The 23362-nt window shown below is 46.3% G+C and overlaps 1 protein-coding gene across 5 annotated transcripts in view; it reads right to left on the bottom strand.

The window, feature by feature from the left end:
• The window catches only part of Ift81 (intraflagellar transport 81), a 76475-nt gene extending 65010 nt beyond the window's left edge, over positions 1–11465 (bottom strand). For 2 of the 5 annotated variants that reach the window (XM_041649336.1, XM_041649340.1), the window contains exons 1-5: positions 9560–9870; positions 5900–6067; positions 4935–5038; positions 3902–4082; positions 196–285 (exon numbers count right to left, since the gene is read on the bottom strand). In XM_041649336.1, coding sequence (XP_041505270.1) covers positions 196–285; positions 3902–4082; positions 4935–5038; positions 5900–6043 — 519 coding nt within the window. In that variant the 5' untranslated portion in view covers positions 6044–6067; positions 9560–9870. Of the gene's footprint in view, positions 1–195; positions 286–3901; positions 4083–4934; positions 5039–5899; positions 6068–9559; positions 9891–11441 lie in introns of those variants that run through there. The other 3 variants (XM_041649338.1, XM_041649337.1, XM_041649339.1) reach the window with 3 other exon arrangements.
• Between the last annotated feature and the right edge of the window lie 11897 nt (positions 11466–23362).

Here is a 23362-nt window from a genome sequence, read left to right as displayed (position 1 = left end):
CCAACTGATGTGCACACCAATACTAAAGCCCACAAAGCACTCATTTACCATCACTAGTTTTCATACAGTTAAAACTCAGCCTGGATTAACTAAAGTCAAACAATCTGAATAAGGTATCATTCAAGTCCAAATGGATATTTCTTTACCAAAAATCTGAATATAGTATCATTCAAGTCCAAATGGATATTTCTTTACCCTTCTTATTTCTGCTGTAGAAAATCCAGATGTTTTGAGCTGCTCACATTCTTTATGCAGAGTTTTAAAAGCTTCCATCAGTTCTTCATACTGAAAGAGGAAGTTAGCAGGTTACCAGTTATGACTACATCCAGTCATGTTCTCTTCATCAAGCTGCCCACTAACTTGCTGCAATCACTTAAATCCTTAGAAAAAAAACATTAAATACATGTTTTGGTTTTTTTGGGGGTTTGGTTTTTTTTGTTTTGTTTTGTTTTTTGAGACAGGGTTTCTCTGTGGCTTTGGAGCCTGTCCTGGAACTAGCTCTTGTAGACCAGGCTGGTCTCCAACTCACAGAGATCCGCCTGCCTCTGCCTCCTGAGTGCTGGGATTAAAGGCGTGCGCCACCATTGCCCGGCTTAAATACATGTTCTTAAAAGCAGTTACTAGAGCCGGACGGTGGTGGCACACACCTTTAATCCCAGTACTCAGGAAGCAGAGGCAGGCTGATTTCTGTGAGTTCGAGGATAGCCTGGTCTACAAGAGCTAGTTCCAGGGCAGGCTCCAAAGCTACAGAGAAACCCTGTCTTGAAAAAACAAAAAAAAAACAAAACAAAACAAAATAAAACAAAAAACAGTTACTGCCAGGTGGTGGTGGCACACTAGGTTTAATCCTAGCACTCAGGAGGTAGTGGATCTGTAAGTTTGAGGCCAGCCTGGTCTACAGGTCTACAAAGCAAATTCTAGGACAGGCTCCAAAGCTACACAGAGAAACCCTGCCTTAAAAAACAAAAAGCAAGCCGGGCGGTGGTGGCGCACGCCTTTAATCCCAGTACTCGGGAGGCAGAGGCAGGCGGATCTCTGTGAGTTTGAGGCCAGCCTGGTCTACAAGAGCTAGTTCCAGGACAGGAACCAAAAGCTACGGAGAAACCCTGTCTCGAAAAATCAAAAAAACAAAAAAAAAAAAAAAAAAAAAAAACAAAAAGCAGCCGGGCGGTGGTGGCGCACACCTTTAATCCCAGCATTTGGGAGGAGGCTCTCTGTGAGTTCGAGGCCAGCCTGGTCTACAAGAGCTAGTTCCAGGACAGGCTCCAAAGCTACAGAGAAACCCTGTCTCGACAAACCAAAAAAAAAGGGCTGGAGAGATGGCTCAGTGGTTAAGAGCATTGCCTGCCCTTCCAAAGGTCCTGAGTTCAATTCCCGGCAACCACATGGTGGCTCACAACCATCTGTAGTGAGGTCTGGCGCCCTCTTCTGCCTGCATGCAGGCATACAGACAGAACACTGTATAAATAAATAAATATTTTTTTAAAAAAAAGCAGTCTTGACTGCATAATGTAATTCTAGGCTTTTGAAGACTGAGGCAGAAGGATCAGGGGTGTAAGGTCAGAATGGGCTACATATCAAAAATCAAAAACAAAATCCTGCATATTCTTACAATCCATACAGCATATAAAAACAAGATTTGCATGGTCTCCTCACTAAATACTTCTCTGGCTCCATTTCTGGCTATTTTCTTTCTCATGATCTCAACTCTTGCTATGTTGTCCCTGGAACAGCCCTGGCTCCCACCTGCAGGTTACCTATCCTATTCCCTCTGAGAACACTTGCAACACCATCCCTGCTAACCTGGATAACAGATTCACAGTCCGAGCATAGCTACCACTGTTCTCAGCGAAGCCTGCTTTGGCCCCTTGTCTATCAGAGTAGAGATCATGTCATAACAGAGTAGTTACTTGTCTGCCTCCCTCCAGGAAACAGCAATAGCCAGGAGGGCTAGAATGCATTTGGTATGAATACCTTCAGAACCCCAGGGCTTACTATAGGACATAATCCTCACGGGCCTGTAATAAACAGTAGTCAGATTAATGAATAATACCATAGCTGTTACCCTAATTTTTAAATGAGCAGTAGTCTATGGTCTGAAAGTATAGCTCAGTGGTAGAACATGTACCTAACATGCATAAGACCCTAGGTTCAGGTGCTGGAGAGATGGCTGGGTGGTTAAGAGCACTAATAACTACTCTTTCAGAGGACCTGGGTTCAATTCCCAGCACCCACATGGCAGCTCACAACTGTCTGTAACTCCAAGATTTGACACCCTCAGACAGACATACATGCAAGCAAAACACCAATGCGCATAAAATAAAAAATTACTTTTTTTAAAAAAAGACCGTTTCAATCTCTAGCACCACACACATACACACCACAGTATTTTTTAAATGATAACATCAAGAAATTAATATTTTTGACTGATCATATTCTATAAATCTACAAATCATTCATTCTAAAACTTTTCATTCAGAAAGACAACATTCTTCCTCTCCCTCCCCTCTATATGTATACATACACATATATGTATATGTATATATACATACATATACATATAATATATGTATATATACACATGTATATGTGTATTATATATATGTATTATATGTATGTATATATACACATACATATACTGGTTTTTCGAGATACTGTTTCTCTGTTTAACAGCCCTGGATGTCCTGGAACTCGCTCTGTAGACCAGGCTGGCCTCAGACTCACAGAGATACTCCTGCCTCTGCTCCTTAGTACTAGGATTAAAGGTGTGCATCACCACCACCTGGCATCATTTTTATTAGTATCTTTGTTAAATGTGCTCTTTTTAAATACACATACCTCTCAGACACGCTTCAAGAACAACATCTTTATTGCCTTTTATCCTCTTAATTAGCTAAGTATATTAAGAGATACTATTAATAAACTTCCTCTAAAGGAATTGACATTACCAAAACATATCAAACAGATATCCAAAATGCAGTCTTTTAAAATCACTGCTAGTGATCTATGCAATACATATGAACCCATTATGAAGGGGGTGAGAAGGGAGTAGAAATACTTCACACTTACATATCCCTGTTTTATCACATAAGTGCTTACTATGGCATTTGACCTATGTACATACAGCCGTGGCTTTAAGAGACCAATATTAACTTTACTTTTGATGACAGCTATAACAATACACAGATGAAAAATAAAAATATTTGGTTGTTTTGATTCAGCCCAAATACTAAGCAACCAATATACAGAAGTCACTATACTAAAGCCTGGAAGAAAACAAAGACAGACACACCTGTCTCCTTGGACCTCATAGTCTACTGGAAAAGACAGAATTACAAACTTCATAACAAACTGACCCCAAAATCAATCTAAGTATAAAAAAACTAAAATTCTTTGAAATCCAGCCTGGTTTCTCTGCTTCTGCCGTCTGTGGTCAGCCAGGTACTGACAAGAGGACCCAGGAATTAGACCTCAGTAGTGAAGAGCTTAAAGAAAGATCCAAGGCCAGAAGCCAATGATGGTGAGAAAAATGCACTCTCTATCCTGAAAGAACTGCAAGCCTGCATCAGCTGCAGCGCCCACAAGTCTATCATTTGTCCTGGTGTACTATCACGACAGCAGCTTCTCTCTCATTTGGATGGCAAACTGCATAATTACCTTACTGATCGGCACAGTGCTCTGCAGTCTCCAGCCCAGGAGTCCATCTACCCAGAATGACCTAGTACAGAAAGCTCTTGACCATCCATTTCCTATCACCAAATAATAGTATTTGTGTGTGAAAGTCACTGTTTAAGATATGACCACAGCTGACACCATTTTCTTTGGTGTCACTTGGAACCCTAAAGTAACAATTAGAGAGAGATTATCACTGAAGCCAAGCAGCTTTGTTCACTATATGTACCTGTTTATTGGTGTCGGCCACAGTTTCATCTTGTAGAAATTCACTTGGCACCTCCAGTTTTATTAAAAAACGAGCTAAATATGCCCTTTTCTTTAGTTCATTACTCCTCTGAAGAAGCCAGTGGAGCACTGGGTAAATTACAGGTTTACTTCCAATCACCAAACCTTGACGAAAGGTACTCCTAAGAAGAAAACACACCGCAGATGCAGTCAGCATAACTGGAAAAGACAGCCTTGATTCACAGCGTAACTTACAGGGTCCTTATTGCTTTACAGAACAATTTTTAAAATATGAATACGAGGCTAAAGTCAGTCTTACATTAGTCAGAAAACTAAATCCTCAATATATTACTAAAGTATCCAAGAAGTTGTGTTGAAAAAAAATTAAATAGCTGGACAGTGGTGGCGCATGCCTTTAACCCCAGCACTCGGAGGCAGAGGCAGGCGGCAAACTCTGTGAGTTTGAGGCCAGCCTGGTCTACAAGAGCTAGTTTCCAAAGCAAAGCCTTAATTCTTAATGCTGGCTGGGCAGCATTTAAGTTGTTTTGGTTTCTTAAGATTTTTATTTATATGTATGTGTATATTTGTGTAAGTACATGCTGTGTGTGCAGGTGTGTGTGTGCGTGCGCACGCATGTGTGTGTGTGTGTGTGTGTCTGCCCTGAGAGGCCAGAAGAGGGAATTTGATACCTGGAGCTGGAGCTGGAGATGATTGTGACCACTAAACTCAGGTCCTCTGAAGGAGCAGCAAACATTATTAACCACTGACCATTTTCCAGCCCCAGTTATTTTTATCTAGAATGGCATAAATCACAAAATGGTATTCACCTGACTTTTTTGGCCAGAGGGGAAGAACTGACCCACTTACGACTTTCTACGTGACAACACAGCATTCGAAGGATTAAAATGGTTTTCAAATTCTGTAATGTCCTAAGGCAATCAGAAGAGGGAGGGCCGGGTGTTACCTAAAAAGACCAACTACAGCATCTGGAGGTTTGAGCTTTAAGAAAACATGATATATGAGCAGATTCTTACATGTCTGTAGCATTTCCTGGAGGTTTGTACTTAAGGATACCAAGAAGGTTCAACATTCTCTTGGCTGTCTGCTCTGGCATCTCCTCTCTGATATCAACATCTTGCTAACAAATAAATAAATTGAAAAATATGTCATTGTTGTATATTTAACAAAGAAAAATATTTAAACTCATTGACAAGCTTGTTCTGGTGGAGCTAACAGGCACAATGGTCTCTTCATAAAGCAGAATAAGTGCAGGGCTCAGATTCCAAGTGAGGGAGCACACAAGTCAGGTCAGGATTCACGTTTAGAAAGTCAAGCTTCACAGAAAGTGGATAAAAGACATGAGCTAACCTGCAGTACAATAAAACCTTTTGTAAAATGCATCTTTATTCCAGGACCAAAGCTATTTGTGTCTAAAAGTAGAGAAATAATGTCTAAATAAGGTTTGAATAGAAAACTGAGGGGCCAGCGAAATGGCTTAATGGGTAAAGGGGTCTTCCACCAAGCCTGGCAACCCCAATTTGATCACAGGGACTCACATGGTAGAAGGCGAGAACTGATGCCTGAAAGTTGTCCTCTTTCTTGGGTTTGATAAGCATGTACATGCCCATACACAAGCACATAAAATAAATAAAATGTAAAACAAACAAACTTTTTTTCGTAGACAACTGAAATGTGCGTTAGTAGGGATCATTTACTATTGCTTTACAAGCAGGGTAAACAAGACCTGAGGAGGGCTTTGCAGACCCACAATAGTTAGAGGCAAAGGCGGGCTGTCCTAACAGACTTTTCATTACAAAGAAGGAGAAAATTTAGCCACTTCTTTAATCCCAGAACTCAGGAGGCAGAGGCAGGCAGATCTCAGTGAGGCCATCCTGGTTTACAAAGTGAGTTCCAGGACAACCAGGGCTGTGTTAAAAAACAACAACAACAAAGCAAACAAAAAAAACTAATAAAAAATGGAACTGAAGAGAAAACTTACCTTGGGATCGATCTCAGCTAGAACATCATTGAGAACTTGTAATAGTTGCATTGGTCCCAGAGAATCAAATGTGATTAAATTATAGTTCTTCTTAAAAGGCTCCTTATTGAGGCTATCCACAATGAACTTGATTTGGTCACTCATGATTAAGTCTTTTATAGCTTAAAACTAAAAAGTGGGGAAAAAAAGAGGAGGGGATTCCTTAATCTTGATAGCTAAAGAAAGTGTTGGGAGAGAATCAGAACTAAGATTATAGGAAGTATAATCCTATATACAGAGGGGTACAGAGAGGTCTGTACAGCATACAAAATGTGGGGGAAAGGCCAGTTTGTTGGAAGAAATCAAACTATGAAATTTCTAATGGAATCTATATATGCTGTTAACATTTAATATTGACTGCTTTTGTCCACACATCAGCTCTGGCAGCAGTCACCTGGACACGGTCCACTTACACTAAAGCCTCTCCAGTCCAGCTACACAGTTTTTACCCTGGGTTAAAGAAAGAATTACAGGCAAAGCCTCTCCAGTCCAGCTACACAGTTAAAGAAAGAATTACAGGCAAAATTTTAGTTTTTGTTTTAAATTGGTAACTCACATTAAAATATCAGATTTTTATGGTAACAATCTAGATCTTGTTCCTTTTGGCAAGCAGATCTGGCGATGGAGCCCCTATTTGTGCTTAGCCTCACCCACAGAATGCAAGCAGGGCCCACACACCACATACAGCCCAGGCATGTTCTCTAGTGCTGTTCAGGTCTCCAGCACATGCTCTCCACCCATTGCTATTACTGGATTAGCCTGGGAGAAGACAACTCTGGGTAATCCAAGCCCTGGTTTCCTTTTACCTCCAACGAGGAAACTGTCTCCAGCATTTGGCCACCACCTCTCATCCCAAATCACCTGTAAGCTCTCTTTCCTATGGACTGAGGGCTGATCCTCTATGATCTAACTCAGCCTCTCACTCTGAAGCCGGCCCAGTCACTGCTCCCTGCTTCCACCTACTTTTCTCTGCCTGGCAGGATTGCTTCCCTTGTTTGGGTGTGACTCTCACCAAGCTCAGGTTCAAGTTATCTCAGGAAACCCTCAAGTTCTGCAGCAAAGAAACAGAGTCTGCCCTCCACCCCCACCATATGGGCTACTCGGCTTTCCTTAGGCTACTTTTTATGTTGTTCTACTTTCTTAGGTGTACATTGTTTCTTTCTTTGCAAAACTGTACTTTCCATGAGGAATCACATTTCCATTGTGAATACACATTGAGCTGGAAACAATGACTGAATGAACTTGTTCATAGGCCTCAAGCCAAAAAACAAAACAAATTAAAAAAAAATAAAACACAGAAGCCTAAGTCAAGAAGAAATAAGGCCTTTATGAAAGACCATAACCTTATAAAAAAAAAAAACTGAGTTTCTGGGACTGGAAAGAACACTCAGCAGTTAAGAGCACTGGTTGCTCTTGTAGAGGATCTGGGGTTTGGTTCCCAGCACCCACGTGGTGGCTCACAACCATCCCTAACTTCATTTCCGGGGACTCTAACATCCTCTTCTGAACATCACGGGCATCAGCATGCATGTGGTGCACATACATACATGCAGGCAAAACATACACCTAAAATAAATACTTTAAATTCTAAACTAAAAAAATATGTATCTGGCCGGGCGGTGGTGGCGCACGCCTTTAATCCCAGCACTCGGGAGGCAGAGGCAGGCGGATCTCTGTGAGTTCGAGACCAGCCTGGTCTACAAGAGCTAGTTCCAGGACAGGCTCCAAAACCACAGAGAAACCCTGTCTCGAAAAACCAAAAAAAAAAAAAAAAATGTATCTGATTCAACTGCTGAAAAGGCTTTACCACGGGAAATTGTTTACTAAAATGAACTGGGCTGGGGACTTGGCGTAGTTGGTCGAGGGCTTGCCTAAAATGTAGGAAGCCCTGAATTCAACTCCTAGCACTGACTAAACTGGAAGTGGCTGCACATGGAAACAGGACAATCAGAATGCAAAGTGGGCCGGGCAGTGGTGGTGCACGCTTTTAATCCCAGCACTCGGGAGGCAGAGGCAGGCGGATCTCTGGGAGTTCAATGCCAGTCCAGTCTACAGAGTGAGTTCCAGGACAGGCTCCATAGCTACTGGGAAACTCTGTCTCAAAAAATAAAACAAAAAGAAGTACAAGGTGAACCTTGGCTACTCAGTGAGGTCAAAGCAGCGTAGGCCACTTGAGACCTTATCAAAACCACCCCAGACTGAACTGCTACTCCTGTATATTGGTCTATAACCCTAGGACTGCAGAGGCTGAGAGAGAAGGAGCCAGAGTTTGAGGCCAGCCTGGGCTACATAAGACCCGATTAAACTAGAAAGATAAGTGAGACAAAGGAAGCAAAAGTTATCTTAATGCTTTCTTAGTTAAAACTATGAAATAGATACTATTTCACTCAAGATATAAAGTGAAGCCATGAGCATCTTGCTCTTAAAAAAATAAAAAATTCCTTTTGAAAGATCTCGCTGTGTAGGCCTAGGTGGCCTGGGCTACAGGCCCACTATGTAGACCTAGACTCTACCTCCCTAAATGCTGGGATTAAAATCAAGGTCCACCAAGCATGGCGTGAAATGGGTTCCTTAATTGGGTGGGTGAAGCTTATGTTTAGAAAACATTTAAAAAACTAAAGATATTACTATTTCATAATAATACGATTATGAGTAAATAAAACAGTAAAAAGTCAGAAAAGGATGGCATAACCAGCATAGCTTCTAAATTTAAGATTTCTTTTAAGCTTATATCAAAATATCTTAGCCAGGAAGTGTGGTTTGCACTTTTAATCTCAGTGCTAGGAGGCAGAGGCAAGCAGATCTCTGAGTTGGAGCCCAGCTGGGTCTACAGAGTGAATTCCTGGACAACCAGGGATACACAGAGAAACCCACACAGAGAAGCCGTGTCTCAAAACACAAACCAAAAATAAATAAAAGTAATTATCTTTATTTTTTTAAAACTGTGGAGCTTCAAGTTTTCGGCTGTAAAAATATATCAATACACATCTTCATATCCACATATATTTAATTTAAAACAATTTTGAAATTATCAGGTCTTTTTTTTCTCTTTCAGAAACACAAAATCAAACCAAATATCTGAATAAATGAGTAAAATGTTGCTAAAAAGAGAGAAGAAAAGCAGGGTTCTGGGGGATCATGAGTATTTATAGACAGGTAATGGTTGCTAAGGGAGGGATCTATATTTTCTTCAATGGTGTGCCACTGATAAGTAACCCATGCTCCTGAAAGAAACCATAATTAAACTCATAGGACCACCAAAAAAGAAGGGGGGGGATCATTAAAGTCGAAGGGAGATGAGTTGGGAAATGGAAAGGGAATCAGGGGAGTGGGAAGTCGGAGCAGTATAATCAAAAGACACTGTATGCATGTATGAAGATGAAGATAGCATAATGGCACCCATTATGCATAACTAATATATGGCAACCAAAAAAACTTTTTTAAAGAAAGAAATCGGTCGGGGTTCCCGCACCCCAGGTCGCCCACCAGCTTTCAGAGGACAAGGATGTTCTTAAACAGGTAGGCTGTCGGTGCCCGGCGGGCGCTGCGCGCTAAAATTAGCAAAAGCAATTACAATCCCTCTTCCAGCGCAACTGGCCGCGCTAATTCACCAGCACTCACCCACAGCAGCACCCAGGGGGCCGGGGCAAGAATTAAAACCAGGACGCGCGTTTTATCTGGCTCAAGTCGGGGCGGCGTGCGCAGGCCCACTGGCTCCCGCGAGTCCCAGGAACAGAGTCCGGGGCCGAGGGGGGCCAGGGACCCCGCTCCCGCCGGTCCCCACGCGGCCGACCCCCGACCAGGCCCTGGCGCCGCCACCGGCCGGGAGCGGGCGCAGTTCGAGGGGACTGGGGGTTCTCCGAGTTTCCGACCGCGAGTTGGCGCGGTTACCTCAAATTCTCCTCACGAAACCACTTCCCCACCCCTCCGGAGGCACCCGGGCGCTAGCGGGTTCCTAGAGACGGCTCCTTGGCAACGGTTGCCATGCGGTGACGTCACTTCCCATGGTTCAGGGCGCTCACCGGGGGCGGGGCCTCGGGCTGGGAAGCTGGACCTGTTGCCTGCAGTTCTGAATCACTGCAGAAAGCCTGGGGTGTCCCGGGCTGCCGGTCCCACTTAGGGCGATAATAGCCGTCGCGAACCCTCTACAGTTCACACTTGACAAAGTACTTAACCTGTGCTATTTGCTTGTGCTGTTTCATACATTTATTTACTTACCAAACTTGAGGCGACTACTTCTTTGAAGCAGGGCTAGATGGGGTTTGGGGTCAGGAAGCACTGGGCATGGTTTTCAAGTTTAGGTTTTCGATGTAAGTATCTCCAGATTAAACCATGCATGGGAACAATTATAGAGTATAGATTAAGAGACGCATGGAGGGAGAGACAGACAGACTGACAAATGGAGCCCCACTCTGAAAACTGGGTTAGTTGATCAGCCATCTTTGGAGAAACTTACCACAACCTAAAACTAACAAATGATAAATTAGACCTTTCTTATATGCCCCATACTGCTGACTATTAGAGAATTCAATAGAGAACAAGACCCACCGGGGTTCTGTCCCTGTAGGAGTGAGAGGGTAAGACAGACGGCAAATTAGGCCAGAACTGAGAGACATGTAGCAAAATGTTCCGGTGATGATGAAGCCCAGATGACGAGCCCCGCGCTTACTGGGGGACGGGAGGGCTGAAGGAGCAATACTGTCAAACCTCCACCCGAAAGAGCCATATTAAGGCCCAGTAAAAGAATCTGGTGAGACGGCTCAGCTGGTAAAAGGTGCTTGGCGGGAACCACAAAAATGGAGACAGACTGCCTGTCGACAGACCTAAGAGAAAACGGATTCCTCTCTGGGACACAAGATAAAACCTTGGTGGGACTCACCTAGGAAGACATTCCCGATAACAGATTCACAACAGGCAGGCATTGCTGATTCTGTCTGAAGCAAGCTAGCCCCTCCCACCCCACTCCCCAGATGCCAGGTCAAGTCTTGCATGTAATCTCCCAGTGGCACCTTTTAACTGAACTGTATTTGAGATTTTTAATAGATTCTAACCCTATGTGACAGTAGTTCTGAAGGCTTGTCACTTCTACTTCACCCCTCCCTTCCTCTACCTCCTCTTCTCCCACTCCGCCTCCTCTTCTTCCTCTACCTCTTGCTGTTAGCCTTGCGCATGCTAGGAAGGTACATCGTCACCCTTTCTTTTAATTTTTATTTTATCATTTATTTATTGTGTGTAGGAGGGCCCACCTCACTGCGGGCAATCCCTGGGCATGTGGGCCAGGAGAAGCAAGCCAGTAAGAAGTATCCCTTTGCGATTCCTGCTTCAAGCTCTGGCCTTAAACTCCTGCCTTTACTTCCTGACAATGGACTGTGATCTCTAAACCAAGCAAACCCCTTTCTCTCCAGTTTGTTTTTGGTTGTGGTATTTCATCACAGCCACAGAGAAGCAAATTAGAGCAGGTGGTTAGATACTGTGTACTTGTTAAGTTCAAGGATAAAACTACCTTCGGGTGTGACTTGTAAGCGCTCACTGTCAGCTTGACTTCTTCCCTCCACCTCTCTGGCTCCTCTCCACTTTGCTCTGAATGGGCTGCTAGCAGTGACAGCCTCGTGTTTCAGAACGGTCCCAGAGCAGACTCTTGTCGGTACAAAGTCCGTCAGACGGGCTGCACACTCTCACTTTCGTGTTTGGTTTACGTGTACAGGTGTTTCCGCCTGCATGTGTATGCCACGTGCATGCAGTGCCCATGGAGGCCATAAGAGGCATCAGATTCATGGAAATGGAGTTACAGATGATTGTAACGTGTGTGTGTGTGTGTGTGTGTGTGTGTGTGTGAGATTGTGTGATGGGAATCAAACTTGGGTTCTCTGGGAGAGCAGCAAGTGTTCTTAACTGCTGAGCCATCTCTCCAGCTCCTAACCAATTTCTTTTTAAATTTTTAAAAAATTCTTTGGCCATATTTTATTTTGCTAAATCACCTGTGCTAGCCTTGAATTTTCAGTCCTCCTGTCTCGGGCCTGCTGAGTAGCTGGAATTACAGGTGTGCACCACCAAGCCACACTCCATCCTGTGTGCTTGGTTTTTTTTTTTTTTTGAAACAGGGTATTTAGTATATAGGAACTCACTGTGTGGCCCAGGCTGGCCTCAAACTCTGCCTTGCCTCCACCTCACGTATGTGCACCACACCCACTTCAAACCATTCTTGAATCTTCTGGTTCTTTTCTTCTTGCAGCAGTAATAGTGGCGAGGATGCTCCAGAAGGAGGAGCTGGGCCTGTTGGCAGTGGGGGAGATGCTGTGTCAACAGGAGCCACACGGGGCAGTTGTGGCCCGAAAGACTGCTACGTCTTAAAAGCTGTGCATGTAGTTCCATTAGTCGAGGGCTTGCCTAGCACGCACAAAGCACTGGGTTTGATCCCCAGTACCGCATAAAACCCATGTGGTACATGTTTACCTGGTAGTACATGACTGTTATCTCAGCATGGGGAGGCAGACACAAGAGGACTAGAAGTTCTAGGTCATCGTTAGCTACATAGTAAGTTTGAGGTCAGCCTGTGCTAGGTGTAACATTATCTTAAAAAAAAAAATGGGGGTAGGGCAAGATGACTCGGTAGTAAAGGCACTGCCACGCCTGGTGACCTGAGCTTGGATCCCAGAATCCTCAGAGTAGAAGGGGGGTGAAACTTGTCCTCTGACCGTCACACATGGACACGAGTGCACATGCACACATACACACATAAATCCACAAATAGATGTAAAATGATTTTAAAAAAAGAAACGAACAGATATTCGTTGTGTGGAGTGTCTGTGTCGATGGGAACTTGCTCCTTTGCTTCCTCCCAACAAATCATTTGTCTCTAGTGCAGGCTCCTACTATGGGCCAGGAGAGATCCTCACAGCCATCAGAGGGACGCCACAAACACAACGTCCCCAGCCCCTTTCAGTTCAGAACTTTCAAACAAAAACTTTCCTGTGCAGAATCCAAGGAATCCAAGCTAATTTTCTGTTTGGGGTATTAAATTTAGACCTATCATCCTGACCAGGAGATATTTCTGGATCCTGAGCGAGCATTCAGTGAACGCCAGTTTCCAAGATGCCATCCCATCTGGGGTAGCTCCGCACGCTGCCCACATTATCTCAGCCTTTGAAAACAGGGGGAAAATGACCCAGACACCGGAATGTGCTCACAAGTGGGTCATTTCATTACCCATTAATTGTCATTTAACCCCCTTGCCATTTAGGCTATGTCGAGATGAAAGCCATTAGGTTTAAATGGAAACCTGAATTGAGGTTTGAGGTTTGGAGATACCCCAAGCTCGCTCTGATCTGGCAGTTGGATCTTGTGGGCACATTTGGTAGCAGGATGTGTTTTCTTAAAAGGCAGAAAGATAAATATCCTGTGAAACATTCAGCTAAATGGATGAGATTCCAGAGGCCTAATTAAATGCATGCCTGGTACTACATTTTTCTCAGGCTTTCCTGGTAATGGATATTGCTTCCAAATGGACTACAGTTTTCAAACTCTGAAAATCACCAATGAGATTAATGGGCTATATAAAGTAGCCAAATTTCTATTACAATTTATATAGACTCCGTGGTAATCCACTTGGATTGAAACATAGTCCTTGCCCGACATTCTCCCAGCAGCTCAAGCCGCCATCAAGTCATCCCTTGCTGAGAGCTTACTGTTTCTCAGCAGCCTTGAGAAATACAAATGGGTCAGAACTGACCCTGATATTAGCATGTGTGATGTGGTCTGTTTCCCCTCCTCCAGAAGCAATCCCAATTGTTACTAGCAAGCTGCGCTTCCAAAGAAAACCTGCATTTGCTACATAAGCTGTGAAGTCTTTGGGGGGGGGTTGGGGGGGAGGACACAGACAACGATGACACCTCCTTCAGGGGGATCAGCAGGCACAAGAGGTGCTCTGAGGTACCCAGGCCAGCCGTAGAGCCCAAGAGGAGGTGATCATACTCTACAGAGGACACACCAATGGTCAGTGACATTTTCCTTGTCCTGGGCTTTACAAGGAGTCTGTCGCACAGAGGCAGCAGCGCCACTGTAAGAGAACAGAGCTGCAGGGTGGGGTGATGAGTGAGTGAGCAATCATGTGATGCCCCAAAGCCTCATTACCCCAGAAAAGCCCCGGGAGCTGGTTCCCCTCGGCGTGTGTGCCGATGGGAGGACACTCAACCATGAGATTGCATTGCCTTCCAACCTAACAGAGAGGGGCTCAAGGTCAGACTTCAGCGGATACAAAATAAAGTAATTCTGTCAGATCTGAGTCACGGACTAAGGACTTCTGTCAGTGGGCAATTCCATCAATAGAAACAGCTCACCCTGCGCAACTAGAGTACCACACAGGACTGTACACAAAGGTCTGAGCAGGATTTAAGTGGCCCTACAGAGGACCAGCAACAAAGGTGTCGCAGAGTCCCTGAGTCAAAAGCAGGAAGTTCAAGAAAGGATCAGAGGGCTACTAGTAGGAGCTGCTAATCCAGCAGTGTCTGTAGGCAGACAGTCCCAGTTCCATCTTCTTCCAACCCCTCGTCTCCTGCCTGATCTCCCAGCAGGCTGACCCCAACAGGTAGCCAAAGGGGAAAGGTTCTCATAACCATGTAACTCATCCTCCATGGATTGTAGAGGGGGACCTGGACAGTCAGACTGGTTCTCTGTAGATTGAATTCTGAAACCAAATGATGAGCAAAGAGGCTTTTGGAGGCCAGTCGTTCACCCTCATGCCATTCTGTGATGAAGGATATTGAGGCCTGCTGAGCTAACGGAGATCCCACAACCATGTCGCTGATGGCTGATGGAGCCAAAATTCAGACACCAATCCCACAACCATGTCGCTGATGGCTGATGGAGCCAAAATTCAGACACCAATCTATCCGATCCCAAAGCCATCTTCACCGGTCCACTAAACTGCCTCACACTGGCCTAGAATAGACAGAAGAAAGGGCCACAGTCAGACTACTAAGGTAGGTAGTCAAAGGTCTCTACAAGGGTTGACATGAACTCATTACGGGACTTTCTTTGGCTCTGGGGGCTCTCTAAGCAGCAATCTCTCACTCTGTCTTTTATTCTAACTTTTATTGATATTACTTCATGTATACACATATATGGGCACCATGTGGAGGTCAGACACCAACACTGAGAAGTCCGTTCCTCCCTTCCACCTTGTGAGGCAGTGTCTCTTATTGTTCCACGCTCCAGGCTACTTGACCTGTGGACTTTGGGGCAACTCTCTTGTCTCCCCCTCCCATCCCAAAGCAGGAGTCCTGGGACTACAGATAAGAACCACCACATCCAACCCAGGTCATCAGGCCTGTGTGACAAGCACTTTTACCTGCCCAGCTTCCCCTCCTTTTCGGAGATAGAACCCCAGAATCCAGGCTGACCTTGAACTCATGATCTTCTTCTCGAATAGTTGAGGACAGGTGTGTGTTGCTAGGCCCAGCCAAGCGGCCTAGTCTCCTACCCATACAGAGCTAATGGTTGAAAAATAATCCAAGCACAAACCTCAGAGTCAATGCAGAAAATGTGAATCAGAAACCCTCGGCCATTGATGGGAAAGAAAAAGTGTATTTTTGTTTTGGATGATTTTTTTTCTCCTCATCTTCTTTGCCTGAGCTGAATGTTTGGTGTATTTATAGAATTCAGGGGGAGTATTTAAAGGTAGCCAGCAATAGAGCTGCATTTGGGGCCATCAGAAAGCGCAGAACCATGCAGGAAAAGGTTGGAGGGAGGGTGGGAGTGGGTGAGAGAAGGCCAAGAGCACACGTGCCTGAGACCTTCTTAGCCCCATGAAGTGATGATGTCAAGTCAAGGTCTTTGATAGAGTCACAGATGGAGTGATGGAACCAAACAATGGGTTAGCTGACAAACGGACAAGGAAGCCAGGGTGTCTGTGTGCAGTCAAATGTGAGTCTGCCTTAAAAAGAAGCAAAGCACTTAGGGGCTGGAGGGATGGCTCAGTCAGTAAAGTGCTGGTTGCACAGGCATGAGGACCCAATTTAGATCCTCAGAATCCTTGTGAAAATGCCAGGCACGCGAGGGAGCATCAGGAGGCAGAGTCAGGAGGACACTTGGAGCTCATTGGTTAGTCAGTCCAGGTCAGAATAGTGAGCACCAGGTTCAGTGAGAGACCATATTAAAATTAATAATAAGGTGGAAAGTCATTGAGAAAGACACCGGACATTGACCTCTGGCTTCCATTAGCATGGGCACACATATGAACCTGCACACATCTGTACACACACACACACACACACACACAGAAATAAAATAGTGCTGTACCATGGATGAACCTGCACAATCTGTACACACACACACGCACATGCACACACACAGAAATGTAAGTGGAGCACTGATACACGCTGCACCGTGGATGAGCCTGGAGGACACGGTGCACAAAGCAGAATCCATCCCAAAGAACACATCCTGAACAGGCAAACATTCTAACAAGCATTCTAACCAGTGAGCCTCCCCCCAGTTCTCTCTGCCTTGTTCACTGTCATATTTTGACCTGGCTCTTAACTAGTGTCTCTCACATGCCTGTGGGCACGCAATAGGCTACAGGCAAATCTGCTATCATTTCGTGGCTGATGCAAACTGAAAAGTATTGTTTCACCCAGTTGCTCTACACATATTTGGCCACCTCCTGTGTGCCAGGCACTAGTACAACTGCCACTGCCGCGATCGGGAACGAGAGAGACTGAAAACCCTGCCGGGTAGAGTGTGGTTTTCTCTAGGACAATGGAAGAGTACCCAACAGATGTTACTATTTTGATAGAGAAGGAAAGTGACAGCGGGGTCACAAAGGGTCACAAGGCTATTCAGTTCCCTCAGATACCTAAATCCACCCCATGTCCTAGCAGGTGTTGAGTTTGTACCAGAGGGGGGCCTCGGTGGTGACAGATCTCAGTCCCTGCCATTGCTTCTCAAAAAGACCAAACTTCTGGGAACTGGTGCCAGAGCAATTGGAACAGGCGAATCCCATGACCTCGGTGTCCCTGCCTGCCCCCTCCCTTCCACCCCAACTCCATGACGATGGCTCACACCTGGGGTGTTGTAGATTTTAGCCACAGATCTCACTCACACAGCACCACCCCCCAGCTTATCGGCATGTGACATCCCCAAGTGGCTGAGGCCTGCAGGGCAGGCGAAGAATGCAGCTTGAGTAAAAAATAAACCTGCCGCATTCCTTGGCAGCCCCTGCCCCTTCCCGCTCAGCCCTCCATCCTGGCAGCACAGGATGCCAGGGAAGGAGGGGGGGAGCAGGGCGGAGGAAGCGAGCTTGTGTTGTTAACCAACCCTGAGAAAGAGAGGGAGAGAGGGAGAGGACTAGGGGGAGGGAGAGAGAGAGATCGCCTTATATGGGAACATAGGCAGACAATATGTGGCAATGGTTTGGAGGGCAGCAGAGGTCAGATACCAGACAGATGGAAGAAATTAAACATGGACATAGCAGGTTCTGGGCCCAGAAAACAGCTCTTGTTCCACAGCGAGGCTGCACAAAGCCTGGCTGGGTTTCTTTCTTTCTTTCTTTCTTTTTTTTCTTGCCTAAATGGAGCGCGACTTTCATCCAAAACTTCCCATGACTTTGCTTCTGGCTCCCTGCTCCGTGGTTGGCCACAGAGGTCCCAATCTTTTGAAGTCATTTCTTTGACGAACCATAGTCCTTGTCGCAGAGCACAAGGAGAAGACCAGGCCTGTCTCTTAAGAGTCTCCAGTGACTCCCTCAATGCACATAAATTAGTGGGTGATGAGTTTTAAAAGCCTTGCATTGATCATTCAGCCATTCAACAAACACCAGAATTCATTTGTGCTGCAGCCATTGCACCAGGGGCTGGAAAGACTTGACTAAGGTTTCAACAATTAATAACTGTTCTCTTCACTGTGCTCTTTTCACCCCTGATGACACAGAACACTGGTTGGGAGTCCTCTGGCCTCTGCCACTGTGGACTCAGGAGGCTGAAAGCCAGCAGAAGTGACATACTGTTGACCCCCAGGTTCTAAAGACAGCTCTTTGAGTGGTCCCATGAGTATCTCTGCTTAACCTTGCCGTGGTAAACATCGGGGCTGGATAGTCTGTTGTAGAGGCCTGTGTCTATACTGTTGACATCCAGCAGTATCTCAGACCTCTGCTAGATGCCAGTAGCAACTACCTCTTTTTTTGAACAGTCATGAGAAAGTTGGCTCACCCGATCCTAAGCCTCTGGTCCTAACCACTACGGAGTGGAACCCTGTCTCCTTGACAATAGATGATCATGAGTTTGGGTGAAACCCCCATGAGTTCACTTCCCAAAGAGCTTTGGACATTTCGATCCTCTGAGAAGCAAACCCCAAGGAAGGAGCAAACTTGAAAGTGAGCGGTGATGGGATGGACGCTGTATTCTTTCTTTTTCTTGTCACCGTGACCAAAATACCTGACGAGAAGCCACTTGGGGAGGCAGCTGGTCACATTGCACCTGCAATCAGGAAGAGCGAGGCTAGAGGGGAGCCTGCCTCCATTGATACACTTCCTCAAGGCATGCTCCGCCTCTTAGATGTTCCAGCTTGGGGACCAAGTGCTCAAACACAGGAAACCAAGAAGGATGGGGCTGTGGGCAGTGCAAGGGCAGGGTGAGTGGGGGCCTCAGTCACATTAGCCAAAGACATTCGGCCTCCTTGCTAGGGGTGCCTGCAAAAGGCGGGAAAAGGTATCAACTGTCTGCCAGCAGAAGAGCTGGCACAGGGACGCCACTATGGTTGTTCCCCAAGGGGGACGAAGGTTGGCCTCAGTATGAACTTAGAGGCAGAGGTACTCTCAGAAACAGAATTTCAGGAGGAAACACAACCAACGTGTCATTTAGCATTGCCCAGTGGTTACAGTCCCTGTAAGGGAAAGAGATCAAAAAGGTACCATAAGGAGGTAGGGGCATGGGCAAGCAGAGTGTGTGCAGGCAGCCCTAGGTTTGGTTCCCAGCACCAAGATATCAGCAACGCAGTGGGTGAAATGGGCAGGAGGGCAGAGGGATGGAGAAGCCCACGCTAACTTCTGTGAAGTCCTTTCTGAAGGGTATGGCAGATTCTAATTGGCTCTCAAAGGTTTGGTTTTTGTGGTACTGAGACTTGAACCCGGGGCATCCCACATGCTAGGCAAGCGCTCTACCATCTGGGCCATGCCTCACACTGAGCCCGGAGCGCAATGATTTGTCTAGGCTGCTGGCCAGTGAGCTCCAGAGATCACTTGTCTCTGCCCGGCTCACCCCAGCACCAGCACTGAGGTTACAGGGGAGGCTCTCGTGTGGGTCATGAAGATAAGAATACAGGTCCCCATCCCTGCATCACAGGCAATTTCCTGACTGAGCCATCTGCCCAGCTTCCTCCTACCCTTTTTTAGACAGGGCTTCATACATCCCACTTGTCACCAATCTCCATATGCAGCTGAGGATAGCCTTGAACTTCTAATCTCCCTGCCTCTACTTCTCAAGCGATGAGCTTAGAGGCATGCACCACACATCTGGTTTATATGGCGCTAGGGATTGAACCCAGGGTCTCCTGTATGCTATACAAGTACTTTTTCAGCTGAGCCACATCTCCAGTTTGCTGGCATTTTCTTAAGGTAATAGCCCTTTGTCTCTCCTGTCTATCAAAAAGGGAAGGAAAGGGTAGACCAGAAAGCCCAGGATCTTTCCTTCCTCTTTGTTTTTGTTTTTGAGACAGGGCTTCTCTCGCTAGCCAGGAACTCCCTACGTAGACCAGGCTGGCCTTGAACTCTCAGCGATCCACCTGCCTCTGCCTCTGTGCTGGGGTTACAGGTGTGTGCCAGGCATGTGCCACCAGCGTGCCCAGCTCCAGCTCTCATCCCTATTGTCACATCATCCCTTCCCGAGGCCATTTAGCTCCTGCAGCATATGTGTTTACTTCTCAATTCTCCACCCGTCTAAGCCCTTCTGGGATCGCTAAAATTATCCTGACATTTCAGAAGAGCCCTTTGCATTTTCACTCCTCATGGCTTCCATGAAGCTCTGTCAGCTACAGAGTCAATCACATCTCCTACCCCTCCCCCAAAAGGGACAGATCATCTCTACTTGCGTAGGGAGAGGTGAGCAGAATTAACCCACATCCCAAGCTGGATGGCGTTGTGGCACAGCGAAGCCCCCCCGACCCTCAGGCCTGACATTTTCTCCTTTCCTTTTAGCAACAAAATGGATTCGAGCTTTTGTTGTGCGAGGCAGAAATGTTTAGTTCACTTGTAATTACCGTGTGTGTGTGGGGGGGGGTTGTGTACAGGAACACGCATGCCACAACATGTGCGTGGGGCCAGAGCCTAGCTTTTGGGAGTCAGTTCTGTCCTCCTGCTGTGGGTTTGGGGGGATGGAGCCAAGGGGACTGTGCAGCAAGCACTTTTATCTACGGAGCACCTTGCAACCCACATGACAGAAATTCACTAAAACTCGCTTATGCGAAGATAGGCAATTGACTAGTTAGTCATCAGGGCACATATATAATCCCAGCACTCAGCAGGCTGAGGCAAGAGGCTCATGAGTTCAGTGACATATGAGCTACACGGCAAGCACCTATTTAAAAAATCCACACATATATAGAATAAACAGCAATTGACTTTATGTAATTTAAAACCCGAAGAGGCCATGGATTTCAGCATAAATGGAGGAGTTGCAAAGTTGCCCTTGGTTGTGGTCTCTCTTACGTCTACTCTTTACCATATTGGCTTTATTTCATTCTAAGGCAGGACTTCATATGGGCAGGTGTTGAATTTGCTATGTAGCTGAGTACAACCTTGAACTTCCGGTACCCCTTTCTGTACTTTTTTTACTTCCTGTATTGAATTACAGGCATGTACCACCACACCGGGTTTATTGCATGCGAGGGGACAAATCCAGGCCCTGTGCACGCTAGGCAATCGCTCTACTAACTGAGCCACACCTCTATGCCCTATATAAGGGCAAGGTAAATTCAGCTGTGGAATCCAACGGGGCTGTCCTAACAACAGGAATTGAACCTCATTGGCCTGATCTAGTCATGTGCCCACCCTTCCGCGAACCAATCACTGCGACTCAGGGAGCAGAGTGGAACTGGAGGAAAGGACGAAGGGTTAACAGTGACTCATCTCAAGGACAGTTTGGTGCTGTTAGCAGAAAAGGGGACTGAGTGCTGGGTGACCCCTCCTCCCATGCAAAAAAGATGTTTGCCCCACCTGCAGTGTTCCTGAAGCTTGCCCGCCGTCTTTTTGGGCAAGGCCGCCCTTTTTAAACCTGTATCCTTCCTCCACTTAACTATATTCAACCTCCCTGGGCTCATCGAAACTGTTTGAGAAGTCCCGGGACGCAGAGAACCCGAGCCGCACACCGCAGCACTGGGGCTGAAAAGAAGTCTGGGGAGACACTGCACTTGAACTTCAGTCTTTAGGACTTTAGTCCAGGGTTGGGAGGGAAGCCGGAGGTAGCCGCAATCTGAGGGGTGGGGTCTGGGCAATCGGGATTGTGCTTTTTTTTATCCCGTGTCATGTTTTCCACCGTGAGTAGAAGACGGAAGGAAGTGGTATAAACACCCCGGGCTGGGCCATGGGAGACCAGGACTCTGACGTGGTTCCCTCGCAGTTCCTCACTCCTAAAGGCAGGCACCACAGTGTATGAGCTGGATATTGTTCCCTGTGAGCCAGAGTAACTACACCGGGGATTACCACAGACACTGCTAATTACCTTCCCACAAAGCCAAATCTCAAACTGGTAACCTGGTCTAAGCCTTTATGACAATCTCACTACTCCACTTTGGGATTGGGTTAGGTGAACCCATGTGACCCACTTCTAGCCAATGAAATGAGAGCAAATGGGTGGAGGGTGATTTCTTTTCGAAGGAGACAAATGGTGGCTCAGAGTCACTGTTCTCAGGGTCTTGCAGTTCTTTGTTCCCAGGACCTGGCAAGGAAGAACGCTCAGACGAAGGTAAGGGACGGTATTAAGAAATTAGAGACCCTTGAAGGTTGGTGAGCGTCTGCCCGCACCATCTTGCAATTTGCTTGTTAAACCCAAGTTACATGTTCCTTCTGTTGAAGCTAATTTGAGTCGTGCTTGTCCAGCCCAAGCGTCTGTTGAAGACATTGCACACGCAAACTGGCTCAACAGCCATCAGCAAGGGAGTGGGCCGCAGAGGGTGGGGAGCGGCACCAGCTGCCGGGTTCCTCTGATAGTCCTTTAAGGACCGTTGTTGATCAAAAGCCATTCCAGTTCTAGAAGGTTGGCCAACCCCTGGTGCAGGTGCTAAGCCAAAGAAGCAGCTCGCCTTACTGTCTGAAGTCAGGACTGAGAACGTGGACTAGAAGTCATGTTGAATCGTGGCATCAAAACTGCAGAGGGGGCTGAGACCACTCAGTACTGCCCTTCCAGGGGACCTGAGAGCGGTTCCCAGTACCCTCACTGGGTGGCCGCTGCCTGTAACTCCAGCTCTAGGGGATCCCACACCTTCTGGCCTCGGAGGATACCTGCACTCACACATGCATAAATGGACACACTCACACTCACACACATACGACTCAAAACAAACAGTCTGGAGAGTAGTTAAAAGCTCTCTGTTCTTGCAGACAACCTAAGTTCAATATCCAGCACCCACATCAGGCAATCCACAGCCGTCTACAACTTCAGTTCCAGGGGATCTTATGCTCTCTGGATTCCCAGCACCTGCTCAGACATGGTACACAGACACAGTGCACACAAACTTACACAGGTATGCACACCTGCAAAGTTAAATTTAAAAACAGCAACGCTGCAGAGTGCCTAGACTGCGTTGTTACTGGGCTCCGATTCCTGAGATTCTACAATAACCTATAAGATTAAGCCAAGTGCCAAAACAAATGAGTTTTAGAGGCCTCAGTTTGCTCAGCTGTAAACTGGGGAATTAAGATGAGAATTCTCTCCTATCGAGGCTCAGAAAGACCCTCATGAAACAAAGCGGGTGAAAGGTCTTCAGTGCTCAGTGGCCCAGACACAGCAGTAGCACTTCCCAACGGTCTAACTGTAGGACACTTGTGACCCCGACTGTTAGTCCACTGTTTATACGTAGCCTTGTTACATTTCTTACGCGTTGGAGACTCACCATTTTCATCCGTACACAGTGGGAAGACCTTGTTCTAACTGTGCACTGAGAGCAAAATAACCTTCTTCGAAAAGAGTGACGTATTGCATCTCAGCAATTTTCCAGGCCAGGGTCAGACAAAAGCAGCGCAGACTCCATAGTGAATGTTGGTGCACTGCTGCCCTCTGCTGGTCACATCCCTGGCCGCTGGCCAACAGGCACATCAAAGGGGAAGGGACTTGTCTGAGGTCACAGAGCTATCCTTGGACCAACGGTGGACTTGGGGACTACTGACTCCTCCGATCTGAGTAAAGAGAGAGTAAAGGACAGGAAACCTATACATTATAG

This window comes from Microtus oregoni, unplaced genomic scaffold, assembly GCF_018167655.1.
Source record: "Microtus oregoni isolate MIOR12 unplaced genomic scaffold, Mior012 000003F_ref0000135, whole genome shotgun sequence".
In the NCBI taxonomy this organism is placed as follows: Eukaryota; Metazoa; Chordata; class Mammalia; order Rodentia; family Cricetidae; genus Microtus; species Microtus oregoni.
The sequence above is the reverse complement of the archived record's forward strand: the minus strand, read 5'-3'. Positions and strand labels throughout refer to the sequence as shown.